At 35.2% G+C, this 16,276-nt stretch overlaps 1 protein-coding gene across 2 annotated transcripts in view; it reads left to right on the top strand.

Annotated features, from left to right (window-relative positions):
* The window catches only part of LOC134208409 (uncharacterized), a 68,352-nt gene that overhangs the window by 50,615 nt on the left and 1,461 nt on the right, over positions 1–16,276 (top strand). For both annotated transcript variants that reach the window (XM_062684388.1, XM_062684389.1), the window contains exons 2-4: positions 1,943–2,105; positions 2,222–2,364; positions 2,475–2,616. In XM_062684388.1, the coding sequence (XP_062540372.1) occupies positions 1,943–2,105; positions 2,222–2,364; positions 2,475–2,616 (448 nt within the window). The remainder of the gene's footprint in view (positions 1–1,942; positions 2,106–2,221; positions 2,365–2,474; positions 2,617–16,276) is intronic.

Below are 16,276 nucleotides of genomic sequence, written 5' to 3'. Positions count from 1 at the left end.
GTATCATGTTAACGTGTTTTTGACAAGAATAAATGATTCTGAACAGAAATACAAAAGAGTAATTCGAAGTCCATTTTCGAGCTAAAACTAGTTAATGTTCATCATATTTGCAATAAGCATAAAACACTTATTCGATGACATTCGGTAACATTTCAATATAGAGAGGACGCATTTATGTCTATATTTTAGGATCCCGAAAAAAAATCTTGCTCAAATTTGCGCCATTTTGAAAGCGGATGTTTTATGTTTGGTACTGTATTTAAGGCATTTATGACCTATATCATACATTCAACATCCCTATGAAAAGAGGAAGAGTCATAGAGCAATTTCCATGACGCCATCTTTTAGCTCTATGTTTCCCCTTGCAAACACATAGAGTTGAACTGATTTCGGTAGAAGCGATGACGAGAACGAATTAATTGAAATTATCAATGTTTTTCAGGGTTTTAAAGGGTAAAGCACATGGGTCAAAAAGTGAAAATTTGGAAAACTGATATTTCAGCTAAATTATCATCACAGTATCATAAAATAAGGTGAAATATAGCAGTTTGAGAGATAAAATAATTTATTCCGGCTAGATTGCGAAAATACCCCTATGTGCACCGGTCTCATGAGCTTTCTGTACATGACATATTTGGAGTGGGTGTAAATCTTTTTTGACCGCAGTTTCTTCTAAAGCCTGTAGTATGCCCGACATCCACAGATGATGCGCCTTCGTATGTCACGACTAGCATTATAGCATTAGCAAGGATCCCAGGTAGACGAATTCATCGACCACCTCGAAAAAGATCCCCGTCTGTCATAACACTGACTCCCAGACGGGCCCTGTCCCGCTCGGTTCAATATCATTTTCCAAGCTTGGACGTATATGTTCATTGTTCATGATAGAATTAAAAGCGAAAGTATAGATTAGATAGTTCCGTTAGGATGCGGCCGGCATGAAGAATGTTTTATACAATTGGATTTGAAAACGAGCGGAGGGCAATATTTGTGATGGTACATATCTCACGACCTTCCTTCTGGCAAGCTCCCATATGAAGAGGGAGGGAAGAGTATATACTATACTTATGCCTCTAATTCTAACATGAACATGTACATTTGGAAAGTTTGTATTACATTGTAAAAATCGTTAAATTTCACGCAGAAGTAATACAATCCTCTCATTAGTCATAGACCAAACAATTAGATTTTGGTCCGCTGTATCTGACTAAATTGCGATGCAGCAGAAGACTGGTCATCTAGAACGAATGTTCGATGGTGTAACAAAGTAGAAGTTGGAGCGAGAGACAAAAGAGGCAAACCCCAATCGCCTGATGATTGCAGTTAATTCGCAATGATGGGATTGCAGATTACAATCAGCGATAGTAAACTTATTGAATATTTCAAATTTGAATACTTTACACTTTTTATCCTACGTCCAATTTGCGGTCGTGTCTCAGTCTCAGATACAACCCCTCTACTTTTTAGGCACGCAAAGGAATTACTAGTACGTGTGGGTGAGCCTCTCAGGGGCAATTAATTATAGTGTAAATAAAATTGTATTCGTCGCCGTCGAATCCAGTGTTATTTATGTATCCTGCAGCCTGATATGGAAGCGCAAACGGACTAGTTAATTTATTCTTCAGTCACGGAGTGATTATTATTATGCTGATGGACAACAAACAACGCAACGTCTTAAATTAGATTGCATATTCAAATTAGTAATTAATGTAATCAAAAAGTAACACGTGCGACTCCAAGCAACGAATATTAAAAGGCATCTCTTTCTCTTCACTATTGTACGTTATAACCACTCGTCAATAAAAAAAATTACATCGGAAGAGCTGATATCAAATCATGTTGCCTAGCTGTACAGCTTCTTCTATTTCGTTTTGCAGCTTATTGTGTAATGATTTATAACATTTACTATTAGAAAAACATTCCGTTCCTCACATTTTTTCAGATTCTCAGCAGCCGACAGCAGTTTCCCTTCCGAAGCCCGTCTGTGGTCAGGTAACGCTGATGATGGATAACTGCTTCCACAACACCACCCCCCAGGTGTCCACCGATATCCTGTACTCGGTGAAAATTCCGGAAACGGTTGAGGAAATCGACAGCCGATGCCGGTAAGTCAGCCACCTAGTTCTAAGTACTTGCCACAAGTATAAACTTGCATTTTAGTGATGATTCATGTTTGTGGGTTGGATATCTATTTTTTCTTCTCGTGTCGTTTCCCATCCAGGGTTTTCTATCGGGGCATGGATTGCATCCAGAGCTACCTGAATGCCTGCGTCGAAGGCAAGGACCGGCGAATCATCGAGAACGAGGTGTTCGGGGCGCAGAAGATGTACGATCATCTCTGCAGGGACAAGTCCTTCCAGAACGGTAAGGCAGGATGGATGGTTGTGAAAAGTGTCAGAAGGTCCACAATATTTCCATTTTAACGATAATTTGTGTGGTTTTCTTTCGGCTCTTTCTTGCTCGTCCGACGGCAGAGTTTTTCAAACATAAGGGTTGCTTTCGCCACGTGCACAGCGATTGGGATTCGTGCTCTCGCAAGTTCACCAACATTCTGAAGGAGGAAATGACCAGAACGACGCAACAGAGCTTCAATGTGCAGTATATGCATTTTTGTTGGTAAGAATGATATTTGTGATACGTTATGAATTTTCATCAGATATTCTCTAGGCACTTGGCATGTGGAAAGCATTTTTAAATAATGTGATTTGAAGGAAAGGGACCCTGCATCTGGGAATTGAAAAAAATATTTCTAGCAAATAGGAAGGTTTTACACTCTGTGGAATAGAGTCTTGATCATATTTTGAGTTCTAATTTAAATATATCATTGGTAGAAATGAGGTCTACATGTTACTATTTTTTCAAATTTGGAAGTAGTTTACTACTGTTCTACGCATAATTGTCCCATGTTAAGTTTGATGAAATCCAAACTCGAGTAAATTTGTCCCACTAATTTCAGAATCGATTAGATCTTAAAGTTTTACAAATATTTTTGAGATGTTATGAGCGCAGGCAACACTTTTCCAGGACATGAAACGAATCACTATTTATTTAAACAGTTTTCAGTATCTATTATCATCAAACAACAACTTCATTTTTTTTCAGTGGGCCAAATTGACTCGAGTTTGAGATTTTTCATCAAAGATAACATGAGACAATTATACGTAGAACAGCAGTTTAGCAAATAAAACTTTTCCATGAAAGTTACAAGTAAAACGGCATATCAATCCCTACTTTTTAGTGATTTGGATAGTAAAACAAAAATTTCAGTATCAGCATTAGGTGGATAAATTACATTGTTTTCAAGATGATTTCCACATTTCTGGTCGAAATACCTGTTCTAAACGTCGAGATACCTGTTCTAACTTCCTGAAATATCATCCATCTAAAATCACATTTTTTTTTTCATTTTATTTACTAGTCTGTTTCTTTAATGGCGGTATGTTCTAACAAGGATAATACGCTAATGGAGTATATTCCTCGATATTTATAAGCCCCAAGCTGTATTATCGTCTATTTTAATACGTGTATCAAATTTAGAACGCTTATTTCGACGTATTAGAGACAATCCGAGATTTACGTATACATAATGAGTGCTTACTGGATGCTCTCGACTGTTTGGATTTAGCACCGGGGATTTTTCGGCTTTGCAGTCACTTCAGCAATTAAAACGAATGTTTTTTCTTTGCCCGACGTTTCAATGGGCTATGCCATCTTTTTCAAGGGCTAGAAAGGAACGTTTTTTGTCTGGTGGTTTGTTTTTAACATTCAGAATCGTCAGAACGCTAATGGCCCATTGAAACGTCGGGCAAAGAAAAAACATTCGTTTTTATTGCTGAAGTGACTGCAAAGCCGAAAAATCCCCGGTGCATAATGAGTGCGTGCTAAGAAAAAGATCACAATCATAGGATAAATGTCCATTTTTAAAAGCCCTTAGAGGAAGTGCTTCTGCTTATTACACGTTAGATACGAGCGGAAATCACACCATTTCAAAGATGAGAGTCTTATTTGAGAAATAGAAATTTATAATGGTCATCCCTAATTGATAGATCGGTGAAAATTGTAATTTAAAAAAATGAAAATTATCTTAGATTTAGACAGTGCAACATATTTTGCTCCCTCAAATGTACACGCTTTGGATACCCCAATTTACTCTGATAAAATCCGAATTTTCTTTTTATACTGGCCAATTGGGATGAAGCAAGGTCTTGCCTTTTGATTAGATTTTCTAACAATTTTGTATAAGAACCTACCAAAACCTGTACAAGAACTGGGCATGTGCGAAAATGCTAGATTCTTATACAAATATTGTATGAAACCTCACAATTTTGCAAGCTATTCTTACAATATTTGTTTGTGATCTTACATTTTTTATATACGAATCTAACAATTTCGCATATGTCCAGTTCTTATACAGTTCGCTGGTTGGGTGTAGGGGTTCAAATCAAGTTGGTTACCCTACCAATGCACAAAGATAAACGTCAAATCATAAAGAATAAAAACATCTGACATCATCGCAGGAAGATATTTTGTTTCTTCGTGGTGTCACTTGGGATGGCAGAAACCACTCGCGGTCACCGGATTTTTAACCTAAAGTCTTCCGTCCGGAATCGCAGCCCACAAGAAGGAACAATGTTGCGGGTATTTTTTTACTTATTTTACAAGCGATGGAAAACTTTATGCCATACGTTTATTTTCAGAGAGAAGGAAAAGTCTTGTTCACGGGCAAGATTTGTTATAAGAACAGAAGCGTAGTCCAAATATCTAGAGGTGCACTTTTTTTTATAAGGGAGAATGCATTTACGCACGACCCAGTACATGTGCTTAGTAGTTGCCAAGCTACCACACGGGAATCTGCTGAAGTGTCGAACTCGACCAGTGACAGTAAGTCTTCTGGGGTCTTCCACGAAAGGCTGAATTACATAAGGCTGAAAACTCATAAGGCTGAAAACTCATAAGGCTGAAGACGAAAGGCTGAAAAAGTAAAAATCTCACATAAAGCATGAAACAACATAAGGCTGAAAAATCGTGAGTAGCCAATTATAATGGAAACATTCACATTTGACATTAATAGGGACACAAACAAGAATAATCCGCAACCTTCTTACGACTTCTTGTTGTCTTTCAATTTTTGAACGGAATTTTTATTTTTGAGTCTAAACAGCTCTAAAAATTTTGAGGTAACAAAGAAAGGAACAAGACTTTATTGTTCTTGGTTCTTGTATCTGGTTTTTGATCCTTGCCAAGATTACCTTTCTTCTTTTTAGAGCCTTCTTCTTTTTGCTTCTTCATTCTTCCTTCTTTTTTCCTACTTTCTTCTTCCTTTTTTCTTCTTCCTTCTTTTTCATTCAAATTTTTCTTCCTTTTTCCTCCTTTCTTGTTCATCCCTTCCTAATTCCTTCTTCCTGTTTCTTTCTTCCTTCTTCCTTCTACCTTATTTCTTCTCAGTTCTTCCTCCATAGTTCTTCCTTCTTAATTCCTCCTTCCTTGTTCCTATTTCTTTCTTCCTTCTTCTGCCTTCCTTGTTCCATCTTTCTTCTTCCTACTTCTTTTTTTCTGGTTTCTTCTTCTTTTATTTTCCTTTGTTCTTATTTTTCGTTTCTTCTGCCTTCTTTTATATTCTTGTTTAATCTTCCATTCTGTCATCTTTCCTCTACCTTCTTCATTTTCCTAGTTTTCCCTTTTCCTTTTTCTCTTTTTTTTTCATTCTACCTACTTTCAACCTTTTTTCCTTTTCTTTCTTTTGTCCTTTTTTCTTTTTTCTTTTCTTCCTTGTCCTTTGTTTCTTTATTTTTCTTTTTTCTTTCATCATGTTTTCTTCTTCCTTCATTTTCCTTCCTTTTTCCATTTTTCTTTCTTCTTTCTTTTATCTTCTTCCTTTTCTTTTTTTCTTCGTTCTTGTTCCTTCTTCTTTCTTCCTTCTTCATTCTTCCATCTACATCCTTCTTTCTTCCTTGTTTCTTCTTGCTTCATCATTATTCCTTCTTCCATCTTCATCTTACTTTTTCCTTCTTCCTTCCTCCTCACTTCTTCCGTCTTATTTCTCTCTTCTTCCTTCACCTTTCTTCCTTCCTTCTTCTCTCTACAATTTCTATTCTTCATTCTTTATTCTTTATTCTTTATTCTTTATTCTTTATTCTTTATTCTTTATTCTTTATTCTTTATTCTTTATTCTTTATTCTTTATTCTTTATTCTTTATTCTTTATTCTTTATTCTTTATTCTTTATTCTTTATTCTTTATTCTTTATTCTTTATTCTTTATTCTTTTATTCTTTATTCTTTATTCTTTATTCTTTATTCTTTATTCTTTATTCTTTATTCTTTATTCTTTATTCTTTATTCTTTTATTCTTTATTCTTTATTCTTTATTCTTTATTCTTTATTCTTTATTCTTTATTCTTTATTCTTTATTCTTTATTCTTTATTCTTTATTCTTTATTCTTTATTCTTTATTCTTTATTCTTTATTCTTTATTCTTTATTCTTTATTCTTTATTCTTTTATTCTTTTATTCTTTATTCTTTATTCTTTATTCTTTATTCTTTATTCTTTATTCTTTATTCTTTATTCTTTTATTCTTTATTCTTTATTCTTTATTCTTTATTCTTTATTCTTTATTCTTTATTCTTTATTCTTTATTCTTTATTCTTTATTCTTTATTCTTTATTCTTTATTCTTTATTCTTTATTCTTTATTCTTTATTCTTTTATTCTTTATTCTTTATTCTTTATTCTTTATTCTTTATTCTTTATTCTTTATTCTTTATTCTTTTATTCTTTATTCTTTATTCTTTATTCTTTATTCTTTTATTCTTTATTCTTTATTCTTTATTCTTTTATTCTTTATTCTTTATTCTTTATTCTTTATTCTTTTATTCTTTATTCTTTATTCTTTATTCTTTATTCTTTATTCTTTATTCTTTATTCTTTATTCTTTATTCTTTATTCTTTATTCTTTACTTTTATTCTTTATTCTTTATTCTGTATTCTTTATTTTTTATTCTTTATTCTTTTATTCTTTATTCTTTATTCTTTATTCTTTATTCTTTATTCTTTATTCTTTATTCTTTATTCTTTATTCTTTATTCTTTATTCTTTATTCTTTATTCTTTATTCTTTATTCTTTATTCTTTATTCTTTATTCTTTATTCTTTATTCTTTTCTTTCTATTCTTTATTTTTTATTCTTTATTCGTTATTCGTTATTCTTTATTCTTTTATTCTTTATTCTTTATTCTTTATTCTTTTTTTTCATTCTTTATTCTTTATTCTTTATTCTTTATTCTTTATTCTTTATTCTTTATTCTTTTATTCCTTATTCTTTATTTCTTATTCTTTATTCTTTATTCTTTATTCTTTATTCTTTATTCTGTATTCTGTATTCTTTATTCTTTATTCTTTATTCTTTATTCTTTATTCTTTATTCTTTATTCTTTATTCTTTATTCTTTATTCTTTATTCTTTATTCTTTATTCTTTATTCTTTATTCTTTTATTCTTTATTCTTTATTCTTTATTCTTTATTCTTTATTCTTTATTCTTTATTCTTTATTCTTTTATTCTTTATTCTTTTATCATTTATTCTTTAATCTTTACTTTTTATTCTTTATTCTTTATTCTTTATTCTTTATTCTTTTATTCTTTATTCTTTATTCTTTATTTTTTTATTCTTTATTCTTTATTCTTTATTCTTTATTCTTTATTCTTTATTCTTTATTCTTTATTCTTTATTCTTTATTCTTTATTCTTTATTCTTTATTCTTTATTCTTTATTCTTTATTCTTTATTCTTTATTCTTTATTCTTCATTCTTTATTCATTATTCACTATCCAACCACTCAACATAGTTGGTACAACATATCATTTCATCCCGTCAATTTCAGCCTCTTGATACTTTCAGCCTTTTGATACTTTTAGCCTTTCGGGACTCCAGTTTTTCGGGATTTAAGTCATTTGAGTTCAGCCTTCAGGGCACCGGTTCTGATGACTTTTCTGATGAGCATTTCAACTTTTTTTACACAGCTGTGCGAAAAAAATATGTTCCCCAAAATAAAATGAGCGAAAATAAAGCGTTTTATCAAACCCCCTCGGTGGGGGCCGCCTATCCGAATCAGTTTTTTTTTTCAACTTGTATACAAGTGCTATAGTTTTGTTTTCATGGCTTGTTATGATTCGGAGAGGTTTTTGCCTCTCTTTTATCGTCCTTCGTTATCTATTGATAGCGATTTCTGCAAACCCTGGTCATTTCCTAAATTCAATCAAAATAGATCGTGCGACACCTCAAACTTCATGATTTCACAACACAATGATCGGAATGATATTTTCAGGGCTCCTGAGCCACTGTAGTTTAATTCGGCCACAATCCGGAAGACTTCCTGAATGTTCATTTCCGTTGTGGCCGGATGAACCCGAGTGCTTTATGAAATCATGAAGTTGGAGATGTCACACGACTTATTTTAACTCAATACAAGAAATGGCCATTCCGCAGGAATCCCTTACACTGAGGCGATGTGCATCGATTGTTTCGAAAAGGCAATGGTGGCCTTATGGATTTTTTGGTGAAATACCGGCAAATTGGCTATCGAATATCATAATACTGCCTTTTGGAAATTTGCCACAAGTTTTGAGCTTGAAATTCAAAAGAACTCATTATGAATTTGATTTTCGTGGTCAATACAAAACATAATATTTTCTTAAAGCTCATTTATGAAATAACCATGAAGCATTATGAGCGCTGTACGCTTGACATTAATCAATCCATAACCCTACGTTATGAATTGCGGATGTAATATTTGGAGGCCATAATCACGCCTAATGAAATTCGTAATTTGTATATAGAATCTTAAACAATTCATAATGCAGATCTATGAATTTAACATCGGATTTTACTGTATTTTAATGCATTCATTATGCTGCATTATGAATTTCTAATTCGTGTGTAATGGAAATTTTCTTCAATTATGAACGTGTGCTTAACGTCAAAAAGTAATTACATATTCTGATTCATTCAGGCATACATGCATTTATTTAAAACTCGCTTTTTGGTTGCATCATGGCATCGAGGAGGTATGAACAAATATGTGGTGTCAAAAGCGTTCCAAAATGTCTTCGCGTTCCAAAATGTTTTTTGTACATGTTGGTACAGTTATCATTCATATTCAGTTTACACTTTATATTTCACCGTTGACACTTGAGAACACTTCAACTTTTGTTTCAGACCACCTCGATGTAAAACGCAACCGCACGACTTGAAATGCTTTACAATATGGGAGCATGGTTCTCTTGTCTGAAACGCGTTCCCTCCGATTAAAATATCTTTAAAATGAGCATGATGCCTTTCATAAGATGCCTTACGATTTCCTTCAAACCAGCTGTAAACGAAATACCAAAAGGTGTCTTATGAAATTCATCATATGAAATGAATGGACTACGTACGTCCCATAATGAAATTTGAAGAGCTCCCAATGAAAAGCATGGGAGACTTATGATTCAACAATTCTCGAAAATCTTGTACCTTCATAATTATTGCCTTATGTATTTCGTATGTTCATTTGCCTGAGTGAGGAGTTCCTTCAGAAATTCTCCAGGAATTCTAACATCAACTCCTCCATGTACTATACAAGAAATGAACACAAGAATTCCTCCAGGCATTCTACCAGAAAATAATCCAATAATTCAACCAGCAGTTATTTTAGCTATTCCTAGAGGAACTCCAGGTGGAATTTTTGGAGGAAATTCCTGTGGATTTCCGAAAGGAATACCTGGAGGTGAGATTCCTGAATGAAATGCTGGAGGAGCTCTTGGTGGAATTCCTAGAGGAGTTATACGGTATGATGTGCGGCCTAAAGCAAGACCATACTAAAGGTAGAAGAAGGGTTCGATTCCCAACCAGTAGCTGTAAATGTTGTCTCGAGAACTGGAGAAGTTTCAACGGGAGCTGCAAAAGTTTCCCTGGGAGCTAGAAAAGTACCTTCGGAGGCAGGAAAAGCTTCCTCGAGAGCCAGAAAAGCTTCCCCGAGAACTGGAAAAGAGTTTCCCCAGGATCCGACAAAACTTCTCCGAGATCTGGAAAGTGTCATCAGGAGCTGGAAAAGTTTCCACGCGAGTTCAAAAAGTTTTTCAAGAAGCTGAAGATGCTATCTCGAAAAGCTTCCCCGGAAAGTTCGGAAAAGTTTCCCCGGTAGTTGGATGAGCCTATCCGAAAGCTTTCAGCAGCTTCTCCAGGAGCTTTTCGGAATATGGACCTTCCACGAAATCAAAAAATGCTTTCTGGGAAACTGGAAAAGCTTGCCGGAGTTTGAAATAGCTTTACCGGAAACAGAAAATGTGGCAATTGGAAAAGCTTCCCCAGACGCTTGAGAAGCAACGCTGGAAACTAGAAAAATTATTCCATACACTAAAAAAAATAAACTAGAGACAGATTCCTCGGAAGTTGGGAAAGCTTCCCCGGGAGCTGGAAAAGCTTCCCCGGAAGTTGGAAAAGCTTTCCTAAATGCTACACAGAAAAAAATAATGAAAAATAAACAGCGCGTAAAACTTGATATGCGGAAATTTACGCTACTCTACGCTGAAATGATCATCTTCCTAACAAGATTGCTTACAACTTGTATGCAATATCGACGATTAACGTCAAATATTGTATACATTTAGGCTATATCGCGTGTGGAATTGCGCTAATAATGGCGTTCCATTTATGTGCATGATTTTTAGCGTAAATTTCAGTGGATTTTTCCATCTGTGTACAAATGCTTCGAAACGTTCTTCATGAAAGTAGGAAAGCTTCTACGGGAGCACGAAAAGCTTCTTCGGGATATTAGACAGGTTCCCCGGCAGCTGGAAATGCTTTCCCAAGAGCTTTTTCGAGAGCTGAAAAACTTCCGCAGAAAAAGCTTTCACTTGAGCTAAAAATGCTTCCCAGCTTCTTGGAGAGCTGTTAAAATTTCCCGGAAGAAAAGCTTCTCCGAAAGTTGGTTAAGTTTCCCCGAGAGCAGGTGGAGGTTTCTCGGAAGTTGGAAATCTCAGGGAGCTGGAAATACTTCCAATTGTTATTAATGAAACTGGAAAAGAGTCCCTGAGAGAAGGCAAGGTTCTTCCGGAACTGCAGAAGTTTCCCGTGGAACTGGAAAAGTTTCCCGGGGAACTGGAAAAGTTTCCCTGGAAGCAAGAAAAGTTTCCATAAAGGCTGGAAAATCTTCCTCGGAATAGTCAATATTGTAAGCAATCGACCATTTTGGCGAAGTATAGCGCTTTTACACAGAAAAATATAATGAAAAATAAACAGCGAGTAAAACTTGGCATTCGGAAATTTACGCTATTTTGCGCAGAAATGGTCATCTTCCTAATAAGTTTGCTTGCAACTTGCATGCAATATTGGCAATACACGCAAAATATTGTATACATTTATGCTATTTCGCGTTTGGAATTACGCTGATAATGGCGTTCCATTTTCGTGCATGATTTTTAGCGTAAATTTCAACGAACTTTTCTATTTCTGCAGGAAATTGCATAAGCTGGAAAAGCTTCCAAATGTGAAACTTGATAAGCTTCCACGATAGATGGAACGGTTTCCCAGGAAACTGAAAGCTGAAGTTTTTCTGAAAAAATGTAAGCTGGAAATCCAAATCCAGGAAGGAAATCCAGGAAACTGGAAAAGTTTCCCTGAAAGCTAAAACGGCCTTCCCGGAAGTTGAAGACAAACTGGAAAACTAACTCGAACGCAAGACAAGTTTCCTAGAGGCTTGAATAATGTTCATGTATATACCTACATGATAAATCTACAGTAAAATCTTTTTACGGAAGCAGGAAAACTACCACCGATAGATGGTAGATGTTCATTGGAAATCCGTACGATTTTCAAGAGGAAATCCGATCAAATTTCCAGAGCATTCCGTGCCGATAGTTCGATCGAGCCAGACGTGTGTGCTGTGTCCCATCGCGGATTGTGTTCGGTAGTGAAAAGGCTATTGCAGAGGGGCGACAACGAATTTTTTTCATATGGAGTTTGGCAAGTATGACAGTACACAGTATCCTTTTATTTGGCGCATAAATTTATACTCCAATGTCAAAATGCTCATATAATATCATGAATTGTCATGGTATTGTATTGTTTACCGTTTTTACTAGAGAGAGTGGTGTCGAAAGCACATATCGAATTAAATATTGTAACGAACAAAACTACAAAAAACCCGTAAAATGAGGTGTTTTGACGTTATTTTTTACGCGAAATATGCAAATAAATAATTGTGTTGGTAGAAGAAACTCTGTGCTGAGCAGAAAGAGTTGTTTCTTGCATTATCCAAACTTTGTGCGTTTCAGAACATTCTCACTCACTGCAGTGTTTATTTTTCATAGACTACGGCGTAGTATTAGTGCCGTCGGAATTCGCTTGATTGGAGGCCAATGAGAATAAATAGAAGGTGAGGAAGAAGACCAAATGCAAGTGTATTAGTGGATGATGAAAAATGTAAACAGCAAATGGTGACGTACATATTTGCACGGCTTCTTATGGGAGCTCGTTCGAATGTAGTAGTGAAAGCTTTTTCGCTATACACAAAAGGCACGCACACAATATATGGATTTCCATACCTTAGTATTTATTTACATTGATTGGAGGCAACAAGCATTTGACAGCTTAGCACCCGCCTGGGCTATTGTGTGGTGCGTTCCTACCTACGGATCCAAGGCGATCAATTTTTCGTATACTACAAATTTTCGTATACTAATTATACACACACCAACTCCGAACGATCAAGACACACACATACACATGCACTCAGTTTTTCACTTGTTCTTTTCTCGCCGTTTTCTGGATTTTATCACAACTAAACATAATTCACTACCTAACTTTCACTTTTGTCTTTGATGTTGAACACCAATTTCTTCACTTCATGTCGAAAAACCAACGAAAACTGCTTTAAAAAAATTGAAGTGAGAGACAAATTTGACGGCCGTATTGTGAATGTTGCAAAATTCGGAACACCCAAATTCACTACCGCATTAGGTGAAATAGTGCGCTCAAAATCTCGGCAAAGCAACTTAGAAATATCAAAACAATACATCGAATATGCTAGTCGACACGCAAACAACTTTATGCATATACAGGAAAAGAATCATCATTTCATCGTTGCCAGATTTATTTGATCAAATAATTATTGCGGTTTGTTTTCGAATTGATCAAATCAACCAGAAAAAAGAAAAGATTATGCAAGCTTCTGTTGGCAGGGTGGAGAATGGTTGACATTTAATTTTACCGTACCAGTCATCCTACCATGCAGTCAAAAAAAACAAAACTACGACAGCAGCCACGACCAAGCAGACGACAGCACATACTTTTACTATTTTCTCCCCCCACAATCAATGTTTTCGTAGAATAATTTCTCAACGTATAGCCGGTTTTGGTGGCAAATATACATTTCATTATTCCTTACTCATTTTACAGATTAGAACTAATAAATCAGTATCTGTGGCTAGCACTCTTTCAAGGCTGTGTGCCACAGCCCACAGCCTAATTCAACTCGATTCTGTTCTATTGCGAGAAAAGAAAAATTCTAATTTTGCGGAGCAAAGAAGAAGAAGCAGACTGAGTGTCGGAAACTTCAAAATGGCATGCACTGTACGAAAAGTGTTGATATTTCTTGATATCAAGAATATTCGAGAAATCTAAAATGTTTCAAAATCACATAAATATATGACCAAATGCCTTCAAAGTATCATAAAACTTGTTTAAAAAATATAGCGGCATGTAACACTCGTTTAAAGTTGCATATTCCCGTTGAATTTAATAATCAACATTCACACCGAAAAAATGAACCAAAAATTTTTACCGTGCAACAAGTGATTTGACGTTTGCGGAACAGCTTTCCGACAGTCGACCGTCGGACCCCGGTTCGAATTTTTCAATCTTCTCGCAATATTTGCACTGCGCACAAGAAAATGTGGATGGATGGCACGAGACTCACGCAGCAGCAAACAAACAGTCTGCGGATGAAGAATAAAAAAGACTTAATTTCGTCTTACATTTATTTGGGAAACTGTCTTAGTGTGCTCGACTGCTCAGTGCACGAAATTTTACCGGATAAAATGTAAATATTCGGAGAATCAAAGTGTTTTACTGTACTTTCCCCAACACTGTATGTTGAAAGCCCAGTGGTGTGCGAAAAAAATTAAAATAAGTTTCCATATAAATATTTCATAAATGCTAAAAAATAAACATTTTGTTGCATCTGGCAACATTATGTAGCAGCTGACAAGCTTTTACCACCCCATTTCCACCCACCTCAAATTTTCGTCACTTTTTCGTACAAGTTGCGTCACCAATACTAACAAGCAATAACGTCATTAATTTTCAAAACAGAGTTACGGAGTCACGGTAGAAAGCAAAAAGGTTTATTCCAAGTCAGGCTCGCTTCGGGTGACGTTCGCTGGTTCGATGCTTCCAAAATATGTCGATATAGAAAATATGTTGCTTCCGGTACGTCTTTTTGTGCCAAGGGTATTTAACTGTACCAACTGCAAACAACTTGGTCACACTGTCGAGTTTTGTGACAGTTGTGGCAAATGTTCAGAAAGGCATCAAGAGGAGTCCTGCCAGCAACAAGGAGCAAAATGTGCTTATTGTGGTTTGAATCCTCCCCATGGTTTGCAAGAATGTCCGGTGTACAAAAAGCGCACCCGTAAAGTGTTATACACGCCTGAGCCTACCAAATAAACGAACTTGAAAAAAAAAATCCGGGCAATATTTTCTATCGAAGTGCTGCTCTGAAATTTGGAGAAGCTGGATGCTTCCCCGCAAAACTGGAATACCTTACCTCTGAGCTGAAAGAGCTTTTCCCGAATGCTCGGAAAAAATTCTTTGGAATGCTGGCAAAATCGGGTAAATTTGTTAGAATTCACTCTAAGATGTTCAAATTTACACGCGAAAATTATTCAAACCAAATAGAAAGACACGATTTCGATTTTGGTAATTTTTTTGGTGTTTTACTTCTTATGTACACCGTTGACGTCGTTGCCTCTTGCTCGGGTTTTAGGACTTGATGTTTTTCGATTTACACAAAACAATTTGCATTCGATGCAACGTTAAAGGTTTTTATTTCCTCCTATTATAGGGATGATGTACGTGAATGTGAAAAATGTGAATTGATGAAATCAAAAGTATGTTCTAATGTTCTAATTTCAACCTTTCTTATGCGCTTTTCTTGTTACCTTTTGATGTAGCATAACGGTGGCATCTTCGGACAAAGAAGCTTCCAAGAAGTCTGTAATTTTCTTCCTTATTTTTTACCTTCGTTTATGAATTATGATTGGCTGTATAATTCTGCTTGCAAAATCAAAACAGATTTTCTTCGCATTCTTTAATCTTGCCTTCATGATGAGACGAGTAGTTACAAAAGATATTTTAGTTACTAGATAAAGATTGTCGCTTCGGTTCCCTTTGTTCTGCTGTCCGAAACATGTGTGGTACATACCTGTCAAATCGTATGGATTTTCCTTCTTTGACATTTAGCTCCCCTATCCTCGCCAGCAAAAGATGTTCCGGACAGCGACGACAGCGACAATCTTTATCTAGTAACTAAAATATCTTTTGTAGTTACTATCCTATTTAATTCCACCACTTGTCTTATTACAAGTGAAGACATTCCACTAATCCACTCAGAATAATTTTCTATACTTCAATATTGGTTTCTCTTCTATAGAAATGTGTGTTCCTAATCTCAGGGAAGCACATACCAGTGAAGTACTATTATAAGTTTCGAATCGGCTGGGGAACTTTTCAACGACAAGAAAGATTTATGATGGAAAGCCTTTTCTCAATCAACCTAATCTTTTTGAAAGAATAAATTTCACATACCGACAATCGTAGCTCTATGCCTAGGGATCCTATAATGAGAGATATGCAAATACTTTTCCAGGCGATTTAGCAACGCTGTTACTTTTGTTAGAAAACGCTTCCAGCACTGGCCGCAGCGCAAAATGTTGAAGCTTGTATATGACTTTGCATTTGATAACAATTTGAAATATGTTTGTCTGTCCACTAATAGTGTTTAAATAAGCATTATCACTAAAATAAAAGTGCAATACAAATAGGCGAAACACGATACATAAGCTAGATTACTTCTACTCGCGAAAGTAAAACAAATTGTTTATTCGATGAAACTTTTCTTAAAATCTATCTCAATACCTCTCAACCTTGTCTCAATCTGCAACAATAACAATGTTCATTTGGCTCACGTTTTGACAGTTCTCAATGCTTGATTGGCTTACAATGGCCGCTTTCGCATATCTCT

The sequence above is a fragment of the Armigeres subalbatus genome, chromosome 1 (genome assembly GCF_024139115.2).
Source record: "Armigeres subalbatus isolate Guangzhou_Male chromosome 1, GZ_Asu_2, whole genome shotgun sequence".
Lineage (NCBI taxonomy): Eukaryota > Metazoa > Arthropoda > Insecta > Diptera > Culicidae > Armigeres > Armigeres subalbatus.
The sequence above is the reverse complement of the archived record's forward strand: the minus strand, read 5'-3'. Positions and strand labels throughout refer to the sequence as shown.